Below are 13,233 nucleotides of genomic sequence, written 5' to 3' on the forward strand. Positions count from 1 at the left end.
AGAAAAAGGCTTAAACTTTGTTGTATTTCACAATAGTCAGGTTTTATTTACTTTCCTGTATTACAGACTGTTCAGGGCTACCATAGTTTGTGCATGGTAACTACTCCTACTTTAAACAATTTTTTAAACAATTTCATAAGATAGACCAGATACACATGGCCATATTTTGGTATCTCCAGAATCCCATATACCAAAGAAGGATAAAGATACAATAGTAGATGAGTACATTAGGGACTATATTTACACATCGTCCTTGCTGCAAATATTCTTGACTTAGTTTTCTGTTTGAAATTAAAATCCCAAATACAAATTAATATGTATTCCATTTTACTACTGAAAACGATAATAAGAAAGGTTACTGTGTTGGAGACCAACAACGGAATGTAAGGAAACCACACTGAGCTGCAATAGGCGTGATTCAGACTGGATATCAGGAAAAACTGTTTTACTGTGAGGGTGATCAAAACACTGGAAGAGGCTTCCTGATGAGGTGGTTGATGTCCCCTGGTTGTCAACATTCAAGAGACATTTGGATAACATCCTTAGTAGTATATTATAACATTTAGTCAGCCCCGAAGTGGTCAGACAGTTGGACTAGATCTTTGAAGGTCCCTTGCAACTGAACTATTCTATTCTTATTTCTGTTGTGCAAGGGTAGCACAAAATAAATAAATCCACTTTGTCTCAATTTTTTATTACGTGCACTGAATTCATCAGGTTGCATAATTTCAGTTTGATTCCCTAATTCAGCAGGGCTTTTAGTCATGAGTAATCTCACTGGCTGCGGTAAAATAGATGTCTTAGTTTGAGCTAATGATGAAAGTCCTTTGCTGAGACAGATCCTGATGAAGAGTAGAGGAGCAGATGTTCTCCTATCCAAAGTGTTTACTTGTATTGGAGCACTTAATTATGAAAGTATCTTCCCTACCTTAACCCCATAACAGTTTCTACAGACACTGTTTTAGTAAATTACTAATCCGTGAATCATCTCTTACCATTCTTGCATTCTCTTCTCAAGTTCAGGAAGTAAAAATTTACTGTGGAAAGCATTTATTGATGAAATATTAGAAAAGATTTTGTTAATCACTTCGGCTGGAAAAGAACCTCTGTTGGCTTCTTCAAGGAGTCTGGAGTAAAATACCTGCAATGCAGAAAAAGAACCCCAAACCTATTAGCCTTTTATCTTTTATCACTGGATGAAGAGCCATCCTTTCCTTCCCACTCCAATCATGACAAGACTCATGTTTCAATAACATAGAACAGAATATAACAGAATATATATAAATAACATATATAATATAATAATAATAATAAATAATATATATAATAAATAACAGAAATTGTTTCCTTTCCCAGAAGTTAAAAGCTACTTTTCTGTTACACCTAGCTTTTTTCTTTTGAGACACAAAAGTGCTGTAGGCTGACCAGACATAAGGAAAGCCAAACTGAAGCAGTGCCATTCTAGTCTGACTCCAATATCCTGCCTGTTTTAACAGTTAGATCTTCTCAGCTTCCCCAGTTTTCCAGTCATGTTTTCCATTCCCACTTTCTCTTCAGTGAGCATGATTTCTGATTACGATTAGCCCAACAGTCTGTTTGCTGTAGCCCCTTATCCTTAAAATGTCAAGTAACTGATAGACTGTAACTGACTATACAGACTATACCATTTAAAGTGCAAAAAACTACAATACTACTGTAGTCTCTAAAATAAAAAAAAAAGAAAAGTGTTATTTCCCCACCAGTTGCCCTACTTGACTTGTAGCCATAAAATGAGTAGAGACACGTAACCCTTAACATGCACATCACATAAGTCATGGGGAGCTATGTCTCACAGTTTCATTTATACTTTAAAATACACTCACTTTGCTGCATCTCTGAGAGGACAATTAAAAATTTGGGTAAATTCCTTCAAAGACTATAAAGGTTACACACTTCTAAGCCCAGTTTAGAAGCACAATGGCCACGAACAATCCACCTTCCTCACATTATCAGTAGTTGAGCAGCTGTGCTTGAAATTACTTTTCAGAATTCTGTCCAGCTAATATTTGAAAAAATCATAGAGTAATCTATGCACAATTAAATCAAGGACAATACTTGTACATTACTTGTCAGTAAAAGCCATAAATTAAATATATAGGTATCGTTTTTTTTCCAATCAAATCAGAATTTTTTTCCCCTCACTACTTTTAAGGACAGTTACTTAGATTCCCCAAGGAATCCAAACAATTATTCTGTCAGTCGAGGCTTCTTATTTTTTTTCCTCAGCAACGTGTACAAGACTTATGCATTAGGCCTGAGAAGCTTAAACAGTGATATCTGAGAAAAATATCATGGAGTAAGGCAATGCATAGCTATAAGTACTCAGATAAAATGGATATCGGCGTTCTGTGAAAAGTAAATAAGAAAACACTAAGAACTACAGATTTTCAAATTTAAGAACTATCAGTTTAATTCTACAGAGCACAAGAACTTGACTCTTCTCTTGCAGGAGAAGTAATTTTTGTTCACTTTAACAGGATCCAGTCTAAATGTACAATGGGAAAATAGGGCACGTAGGGTTTAGAATGGGCATCTTCGTAGGTTCTTTAGCACTGAAGAGAAATGCTATTTATGTGGCTCAAGTCTGAAAGACTTAATTTGCTAGTGGGCAGGCAACTTCAGTACTATAAAATGACACTTCTTGCCCAACTCAAGAGAAGCCAATAAATGAGTGAGCGTAGTTATACATCCCTTTTATTGGATTGCTTACTAGTGTGGATTTTGCACTACTGTTGCTTATGCTGAACTCTACTCATGCACACAGAAGATTTGCATTAATACAACATTCTAAAACACTTTAAAAAAAAAATGCAGTGTTCTTAAATTAGAAAAAAAAAAAAGGCAAAGTTATGCAGCAACCACAGATGACAGACTGTAAAGGTCGGTGACATATGAAAAACATACAACCTCCTTTACATACTTTACATGTGCGCGCAACCATTTTAATGAACTAAAAGAAAGAAAAGAAAAATTGAAGAGAAACATACTTGATCTAGGAGGCCAAGTCGGCTAACATAGGCTTTTTCTGTTTGCAGAAGTTCACTGGCAATTTTGTGACGTTTCTGTTCATCTGTCTCCTAAGGGAGAAGAAGGAGAGCTCTTAAAATACTAGAGAAAACATAACAATAAAGTAGGAGGGAAAAAAAAAAGTTAAAAAGATACACAATTACTTCAGAGTCCAAAAAACATCTGAAAATCAACTTTCACATTTAGCAAATGTGAAATGTCAACCTATTTTGGAAAATATAAGCTTTCTGCCAATTTAATCAACAACAACAACAAAAAAAAGTCAGAGGAGGATTAAAAGAAAGAAATAAAAAGAAAGAAATCAGTAAAACTACAGAGTAAATGCTAAAGCCTAACCCATTTATTATTTCTCAGTTTGTATAGGAATCTTTGCCAAAGCCCCAACTCCCTACTGAACAGCTCAGCTCCATCCCGGTAACCAAGTACTATCAACCTTTCAGTGCTGGAAGAACTCATTTGCAGAGTAAAATGTAACAGATGGAATTAGTTGGTGTTCTCCCTCGCCCCCGTTCTGAAAGTTATTTGAACTGACTGTTCTTTGCATAACAGAACCATTGCAAAATATCATTAAAAATGTTTATGTTCATCAATACAATCATTGCTGATACACGGTTGATTGCAATTAGAATATTCCCTCACTAGTTCCTTACATAAGTCATTTTTGTTTCTTAAGGAATTTTTCACTTTAAAGTCTTTCATTCCACAAAAAAAAAAAAAAAAAAAAAAAAAAAAAACACGTATTTTTGATTTCTCTGCTAAATGTAAAACTTAAAACATTTTTTCAAATTTCAATATTAAATTTAATATGTTGGAATAGAAAATTATGTGTTATTTCAAAACAATTAAAGTGCACCCTTCCAAAATACTAAATAAAAGTCTCATTCTCAAAAGTGTCATATTCAACAAAATGACTCTTCCATTATAAGATTTTCTTTGGGGTTTAGTAGCTGTGCTAAGAAGTACTGACATTTAATGACATCTGAGTCCTAAGGAAGTGCCAGTCTATGTCCAAATGGAGCTTATGGGAAAGTGAGAATTTTCTAGACAAATTTTGGAAACCTTCCATTTAAATAAGTAAAGAGAAGAGCCTGATAGAGTTATTTCTAATTTCAAACTGCCTACTGCTTTCTGCAAGATGAATATTTGCAAGTACCTATAGTTGTACACATTGCTAAAAAGTGAGCAAAAAAGAACAGAGCTTTCATGTAAAGGACCAAAGTGTGTTCTTTCCCCTTTCAGTATTCAGCAGGTCTTTCAGATATGAATACTTTACAGTTCTGATCTTCAGTGTTAACAGTCACACTGCTACATAGCAAGTCCCCTCCCTAAATACAAGCTTTCAATAGCAACTTCAAAGCTGTTCATTAAATCTATTTCAATCAACATAGCAACCACAGTAACCTACGGAACAGCATTTTAAGTGCTGTCAAGAGACACTGCAGAGAGCTGAAGGATTAGCTGTTACAGCCCCAGCATGCTGTTCAGTGCAGTCATTTACAAAGAATCTCACATACGGACTTGCCAGAGGCACAAAAACATGGAGGCTACTGGTTCTTCTTCAAATACATTCCAGATTTGTTTTATTTTTCAATTTTTCTTTGTTTTTTTGTTTGTTTGTTTGCTAAAAGTCCCCACCTCCCTGAAGCACTGCTACAGAACTGATGTACAGTTTTCAGAATATTACTTCAACTAAACAAGAGAGGGAAAATCATGCACAGCACACTGAAAAAAATAGTATTTAAAATGAGCAATTCAGAAAAAGCATTCAATCCTCACCCCTGAGCCAAGGCAAATTCCTTGCTCTTCCACTATGCTTCAACCCCCTGCTTTTCCATTCTTTAAGTATCTCCCTTACACATCTCCCTAATTCTAGAACTTCGGTCTCCTTTCTACAGTCAGTACTTGGCTCAGGAATCATCTTTGTGGGAAAAAATATCCACCAAGGATGAGTTATCTCTTAATCACAGTGGCATGTTCTTATTCCAGCATAGGAACATCCGCCTACAGGGTTAGATTGGTGCAAGAATAATGCAAAATTTGATTGCTAATAGTTTTTTTTTTTTTTTTTTTTTTTTTAAGAGAAGTCCTCAGTTTCCCGCTGTATCATCTCAATATCTACCTGCATTTTACAACTTCCAACTGTTTTCTACCTCTAGTTCCATCTTCACCCCTTCTCATACTCTCACATCCTCGCCTTCCCAGTACCCTATCTAAAAGAAACCATCTGCTTTCCATGAGGTCATTCCAGCTTCCTTCCAGTTGGAAACAAGAAGTTTCAGGCTATTTTGTTGACAGTGGCATCCATCTCTTTTAGAGCTTTTTGGATGGAATTGGCAGCTGCTTGTCGCAAACACAAGGGGTGAAACAGGTCCAGATATATAGGTTTCAGGTCATCCTATATTAAGGAAAGACTCACCACCGTGCTGTGCGGAATGATATGCAAAACCCATGCTGTACCTCTGCCCCCAGCTTGAAAACCCACACCCTGCTTGGAGAGGGCACAGCCACGGGCTCAGGGCAGACAGAGAAGGAGACGAAGAGCAGGCTCTGCAGATCTGCAGAAGGCTATTCTGAGTAGCAGAAAAGAAGTCTTGCAATATAATTTGGAAATAAATCCTGAATAATATGTTGCAACAGTAAGAACAGTAAGAGCTGCTGGTTATTAGGGCTGTTCAACAAAACAACCTTGAAAAAGCTCACAGAGACAACTGGAGAAAAAAAAGCTTAAAAGAAGAAACTTCTTCTTGTTCCAAAAAAACTCAGAAAAAAACAGGCATGAAAAACATGCAGTTAATATTAATCTGCTACGAGCTTCAGTGCTTCCCTAAAGAACAGTTGTTTCAAATCTGATCTGACCTGTAGATACTAATCTTTGAAAACTGCAATTTTAGACAATTTTGAATAACATACCTTTAAAATAGTTTCCCTTATGACCTGAAACAGATTGGTTGAATCATTTATTAACTAAACTTATTTCTGGTTGAATCATTTATTAACTAAACTTATTTCCGGTTGAATCATTTATTAACTAAAGTACTTCAAAAGTAATAATTTCAAGCAAACCGTACTTTCCATTCTGTCCAAACATTTGGCAAGGTTCATGCAGGCAGAACTCCAATTCTATATCTTTAGATAGTATGTTTAAACTAAATATTTTATATTGATTTAATTGCATACTCTTTAGCACAAAGCATTGCATCCCTAGTATTATTGTGTTACTACGGATGCTTTAAAAAGTAAAGATTTTTAATTTTTAAAAAATTAAAGAAATTAAAATTGTAGATGCTTCATCCTTGGAAGTGTTTAAGATTAGTTTAAATGGAGGCTCTGAGCAGCCTGATCTAGCAGAAGGGGCCCTGTTTATGACAGTGGGTTGGAACTAGATGGTCTTTCAGGTCCACTCCAACCCAAACCATTCTATGATTCTATAAACATAAGTAATTTTTACCCAAACTGAACTCTGAAGTTAAGATGAAGTCTGTAAAATGCAATTGAGGATATGAACTCTTTGATCCATGTTTATGTTTTCCCCTAACATTGTTTTTCCACTCTCCTAATTTTGGACAAATTACATTAATATAAAGCAGACTTTATATAAACAAAATTCCAATACAATCATCACATATTACCCAAACCAAACAAGAACCATCTTCCCATCAAGAAAACTATACCTACCAACATGAGAAGTGATACAGTATGATTTACTTTTATCATAGCTCTTGACTGAAGAACACTGCACTAATATATTAAGGAACACAGATAGAGTGAGAGATGTAAAATACAAGCAAATACAATTTAATCTACACTGTGGGATTTTGGTTTTGATTTAAATGCTAAGTTTGGTCTAAATTAACAGAGTGAGCTTTTCCTTTTCGAAAAACATTTGTGGCATTGTTACCTCCTGATCTGAAACTTCGTTCTGTAAGTATTAGGAATATAAATGTAAATGTCCAAGAGAATTTAAGATTTAATTTAGTTTCTGAAATTGAGGTAAGCACTCAATTATGCTTGACCCACTGAATGCTATCACCACCTTCTGCCACGTTAACTCTATGCAACAGATCATTACACAGGCAATTGGAGAGTTTCTTCACAGTAACAAAGAAAAACAGCGAAGATCCTCGTGTCCCTAAAGAATATTTTTGAATATTAACATTGGGTGCTAAAGATAGACAGCTTTGTTCATGATTTAATTCTGCAAAGAAAGAACATAAAACTGTAAAACCAGGAGTTTTCATTTTCTCTCTTCATCTAGCATTGCAACAGTTAAGCATATCTTGGGAGAAAGTTAAATTAGCATGAAAGTTTCATTGAATTTGAATCAAAATTTCACCTTGTATTTAGAAATACACGATATTCACTCTGAAACACCAGAGTCCCCAGCATGGCTATTAAAAGGAAACATCGGGTAATTACTTCATTAAAGATGCGCAATGAATTCTTCTCCATCTGTAGCATACATGAAGTATCCTACTACCAAACCTCACAACAAACACATAAGTGTTTGTGATCTTGTCTGCAATTAAGTCCAGAAGGAGATTTCTCACAAGATGTTTTCCAGGATACTAATTGATTGGGATGTTCTTGTACTCTTCATCCTCCGCATTTTAGAAAAAAAAAATATGACAGAAGGTGCTTCTGCTGCAAGGCAGAAAAGTTTAGTTTTAATTGTCTTCTTCCTTGTGATATTTGTGGTTTGTGACTTTCAGACTATCTAAGAGTAAATAAGAGAAATAAAATCTAGTTGTTTAAACTTTTCCAGAACATGTAAGAATCTGACTTCAGTGACAAGGAGGTGGGGTGGAAAACTTACGAGTAATGTTACTTCAAAATAAATTTTCTTTTTTAGGTCTAAAAACCATTTTCTGCTCAGGTTTTGCACTGGTTTAATTTACCCTTTCCAGCAGTGGACTAACAGAAACACAGACTACCCCGATTTGGAAGGGACCCAAAAGCGTCATGAAATCCAACTCCTGGTTCCACACAGCACCACCCAAAACCCAAACCCTATGTCTGAGAGCAGCATCCCAGAGCCCCTCGAACTCCAACACTCATGGCCGTGCCCACAGCCCTGGGCATTCAGTTCCATGCCCACCTCCCTGTGGTGCAGACCTGTCCCTCACCCCCAGCTGCCCTCCCCTGACACAGCTCCATGCCGTTCCCTTGGGCCCTGTCGCTGTCACACAGAGCAGAACTATGACTTGCATACGTCTACTCCTACTGCTTTTGCTCATTTGTACCTATGCCTGCTTAATGGAAAAGGATGCTAAAAGTGCTGTTACAGAGCTCAACACAATTTCAACATGACTGTAGTTTTAAGATCCTTTACTGACTATGGGAGTGCTCAGCAGAATCTACAAACTGCCTACTCACAGTAACAGCTTAAGGCTCTGTCAGGCCTCTCCTGTTCCTCACCATCTTTCCTCTTATTCCAGATGGCACAGCAACAGCTACTTTGATGGAGATGATTTCAACCTACAGATTGCACTACCCTAATCTAAATCAGTGTTTTATTTTGTAAAGTATAACTCTTAGATCAACCTACTTAATGTTACTAAAGGAGATGCTATACCACAAGCTCACTGGTATCTCAGAACCTGTTGTTGTCATCCAATTCAGTTTTTACAGATTCAGTTCTCCACTGCACTGCACTCCAATGTCTGTCTTAAGAGTTAACTTGCATGGACTTATTCTATTTTGTTTTTCATCCTTCTAGCACCAGCAACAAGTACATCTAGTAAGAGTTGTAACACACTTTGGATCTTGGTCAGTACAAGCCAGATAACATGTATTAGCCACTCAGCAGGCCGAAGACATTTTAATGAGATTGTTCCCAGCTTTTCTCAAAGCACTGGCTCAGTTCCTTCCTGGATTTGACGATACAACTGCTTCCCATTTCTGCCTTTTCCTGAAGAATGCTGTCAGCACCACCTTACTGTGTAACTTGGATGCAAGCTTAGCATTGTCAGTGTAGCAGTCAGCACTTTTATTGGCACAGAGAGGGGAAGCACACATTACTGAACAGAAGCATAATGAGAGGTATGGCAAGCTAAAGGCACACTGGATCACCACTGGAATTATATTTAGATAGAAAACAGTGTTTATACATTACTGTCAAAAACAAATCCTCAAAACAAATCAACAAAACAATTACTCACATACGAGCACTTTCTTGGCACGACCCATTATATTTTATCTTGTAATACATGAAATCCATCTTTCCTAGTTAATGAAATTACCCTCCTTGTGTACATACAGGATCTCTAGTCAATCATATAAAAGGGCTTGGAGAGATGGTGCTGTTTTGTGAATGAAAACACCAATGTAGCTGTGTAAGAAAAAGATCATGAAGCAGAATCTTCTGGAAACTATGCTAAAATATATAGAAAACTGTGGGGTAATTGGTGAAAGCCACCAGTGCTTCACTAGGGGCAAATTGTGTGTGTGTGGAGACTTTCTACAATGGAGTTACAGCACTGATGGGTAAAAATAAGACCAAGCAATGTCATACACCTGGACTTGTGCAAAGCATTTGACACAGTCATGCACAACATTCTTATCTATAAAACAGAGAGGCACAGATTTGACAGACGGACCAATCAGTGGGCAAGGAATTGGCTGGATGTTCACATCCAAAGAGTCGCAGGCAATGGCTTGATGCCCAGGTGGAGACCAATGATAGACTAATGATATGTGGTTTCCCTCGGGAGTCTATATTGGGACTGGTATTATTATCAAACATCTTTGTCAGTGACATGGACAGTGAGACTGAATGCAGTCAGCAAGTTTACAGATGACACTAAGCCGAGTGGTGCAACTGACATGATAGAGGGAAGGGATGCCCTCCAGAGATAGCTGGACATGCTTGAGAGGGAGTCCCATGCAAACCTCATGAAGTTCAGTAAGGCCAAGTGCAAGGTTATGCGCTTGGATTGAGGAAATCCCAAACATGAATACAGACTGGACAATTAGTGGACTGACAGCAGCTGTGAAAAGGACTTTGGTGTAGCGATAGATGAAAAAATGAACAAGAACTAGCAGCGTGAATTGATGGACCAGAAAGCCAATCATGTTCTGGGTTGCATCAAAAGAAGTGTGACCAGCAAGTCAAGGGATGTGATTCTATTCCTCTGCTCTGCTCTCATGAGACTCCACCAGGAGTACTGTATAGAGGTCTGGAGCCTCAAGCGTAAGACAGTCATGGATCAGTTGGAGGAAGTCTAGAGGGGGGCCACAAAGGTGATCTGTAGCATCTCTCTGGTGAAGAAAGGCTGAGAGCTGGATTTATTTAGCCTGGAGAAGAGAAGGCCTCAGAGAGACCTTGTGTGTGGCCTTCCAGTACTTAAAAAGGACTTAAAGGAAAGATGGGGAGGGATTCTTTATCAGGAAGTGTATCAGTAGCACAAAGCTTAATCTTTTTAAACTAAGAGGGTAGGTTTAGATTAGATATTAGGAAGAAATTCTTTGCTATGAAGCACTAGAATAGACTGCCCAGAGAGGCTGCGGATGCCCCATCCCTGGATGTGTTAAAGGCCAGGTTGGATGGGACTTTGAACAATCGATCTAATGGAAGGTATCTCTGCTATATGGTCTTTAAAAATGCCTTCTAAACCAAACCATTTTATGATTCTGTGAAGACACAGAAACGCTATCAGAATCTGTGAAATCCTGTATTTCCAGCTCCAGAATCACTTTGAAGTTTTGTTGTTAGCTGATGCAAGTGTATATCTGCCAACTGGGGAACAGGTTTAGCAGCGCTCAGCAAAACACAAAATGACTTCTGACCAGCCGCTCAGCCCTTTGGCTGTGTGGTGAAGAGGAGGGCATGGAGAGTGCTAACCCAACCCCCTGCAGTGACTCACATAGCAAAGATGGACTGAAATTATTGTTGATGCCAATTGGCCATGAATGCTTCAGTACAGGAAGGCAAACTGCATGATCAAACTTTTAGAAAGGGAAATATCCGTGATTTTCTCAGCAATTAATTTTTCCAAGACAGATTTTCTTCCACCCACTTATTTTCGTTAATTATTTAAAACTTTCCTTATAAGGAGGCTCAAATTCATCATGTTACAGCTCTTGATAACAAGGCACATACTTCATATTTTCTGAACTTTGTGTCTATCTAATAGCTAGCATATTGCCGCTGCCTTTCCATCTTTGACTTGACAATTACATCCAAGATAAGGATTCACACAGCAGTCCTTTCTGAAGTGCTGTTGCTGAAATTTACTACATACAAAAGTCTGTTTTACGTACACTACTATATCTTCCTCATAGTTTAGCACAGAATTTTCTTCTTCTTTTGTTTTTTCTTTAAACTCACGAGAGTTTACACATTTGAAACATCAATATATTTTTGGTGGCATTGCCTAAACCAAGAAAATTGTTCCATACCACATTTTTTTCTTTTTGCTAGCTTACTTCAGAAGCACATCACTGAATTGCCACTGGATAGTCAGGCTTTCAGATCTCTTTTTGTAGTTTGAGACAAGTTTGTTGCTTTCTTTTAAATAACCTCTTTTTAATAAAGGTAATAAATTTTAAGGTTTAGATGAAAAAATGATCAGAAGATTTTCAGTTTTCTGATTTGCTCTACAAAGCTTATTTTTGCAAATAGAAATCTGGAAAATATACACAGAGTAGCGATAGTGCAAGAAAAACAACTTCTCTCGTTACCTTTGTTTCTGCAGGTTGGTCTTGTTTGATCATTTCCTCATTCGGTTCTTCCTCCACATTAGTATTAATTTCATTGTCAGATGGGAGCAGCGTATCACTGCTTGGAGTCCTGTAGTAGCTGTTAAGTACTGATCCTTCATAGGAAGTTGTAGTTTCCAGTGAATCTCTGGATGTGCTTACTCTTTCTCCATTTATCAAGCTGCTGTTGATTGAATTATCTGGAACCAGGGTGGACACAGTAGAATCTCTGTCAATTATCCTTCTGTCCTCATGTTCCTCCTGGTCTTGTGCTACTACTCCATTGGCTGTGTGTGTCTGTGCAACCTGAGTTTTGTCGGTATTACTGTTTCCCTGTTTTAGTAGTGGGTGTTGGGAGTGGAGTTTTGGCTGAGGTGGTGGCGTTGACCCATATCTTCCTTGAGATTTAGAGACGTTGAGAGCAGAGGAATCTTTCTTCAAGTCAATAGGACTGAATGGGCTAAAAATACCAAACAAGCAAAACATAGGAAAAAGAAGTTAAACATGGTGTTACAGAAAAACCCTGTTTTCTGTAGGGAGTAGGACAGCTACACCGTGCAAACAGTTCCTCCAAACTATTTCTTCCAGCATTAATATCAGGAAGTTCATACCATCAATACTTAAACTTTTCCATTAAAACACAAACATGCATCTCCTCCCAGAAAAGCTGCAGTGGTATCTGTATTGATTCTCTCCATCCTCATCTCTCCCATATCTCAGTTTTTAAAACAAAAGGCAGTACCACATGCAGGAGATGAGGAAGACACGCTGCAACCTGCCCCAACTATCCCAGAAGACTACTAGCAGAAATGGGGAAAGCATTTTTTTTTGTCTCCCAGGTACCAGTCCAATGCCTAAAACTAACAGGGAGCCTGTTTCCTAACTGCCTGCTAAGAATGCATGAAAAACATCTGAGAACATTTAGGAACCCTTCCCTTAAATCAGCATATTAAAGGCAGAGCTTTTGGTTACTATCCCCTTTCTTTCCCCAGTTTCCTTATTTATTACTATACTTCCTTCAAGACGCATCTCTTCTGAAGGCTTTTTCCCTGCATATTTTATCTCAGCTTTGAACATATGTTATCCCTCATTTGTACCTTTCAATGTCTCTTTCTGTCAGATTTTTGAGATTTTGAATTTTAAGATAATATAAATGTTAGCCCACTCTGTAAAAATGTTTGGCTTAATTACAGTAAATAGAAAAAAATCACTGAAACCATAATAAAACCTGAGCATTTGGATTTTAAGTATGTTTATCAAACCATATTCAACCTGAAAAAGAGAAACATGACTGTGCTCTAACACACAGTTCTTAGTACAGACTGTTAATCTACAAAGAAGTTGATGATTAGTTATAAACTGTATATTTACTCCTTATTTACAGGACTGTTTACACAAATATTGTAAGCGTATTCTGAACTTCTGTACACTTTAGACAAAAAATATATACTGGCTTCATTTTCTATCATA

At 37.4% G+C, this 13,233-nt stretch overlaps 1 protein-coding gene across 8 annotated transcripts in view; it reads right to left on the reverse strand.

Moving 5' to 3' along the window:
* The window catches only part of FGD4 (FYVE, RhoGEF and PH domain containing 4), a 117,929-nt gene that overhangs the window by 21,347 nt on the left and 83,349 nt on the right, over nt 1–13,233 (reverse strand). For all 8 annotated transcript variants that reach the window (XM_090144618.1, XM_031589823.2, XM_090144622.1 and 5 more), the window contains 3 exons: nt 11,746–12,223; nt 3,027–3,116; nt 996–1,141 (listed from right to left, as the gene is read on the reverse strand). In XM_090144618.1, coding sequence (XP_090000744.1) covers nt 996–1,141; nt 3,027–3,116; nt 11,746–12,223 — 714 coding nt within the window. The remainder of the gene's footprint in view (nt 1–995; nt 1,142–3,026; nt 3,117–11,745; nt 12,224–13,233) is intronic.

The sequence above is a fragment of the Phasianus colchicus genome, chromosome 1 (assembly GCF_987193195.1).
Source record: "Phasianus colchicus chromosome 1, bPhaCol1.hap1.1, whole genome shotgun sequence".
Taxonomy (NCBI): Eukaryota; Metazoa; Chordata; class Aves; order Galliformes; family Phasianidae; genus Phasianus; species Phasianus colchicus.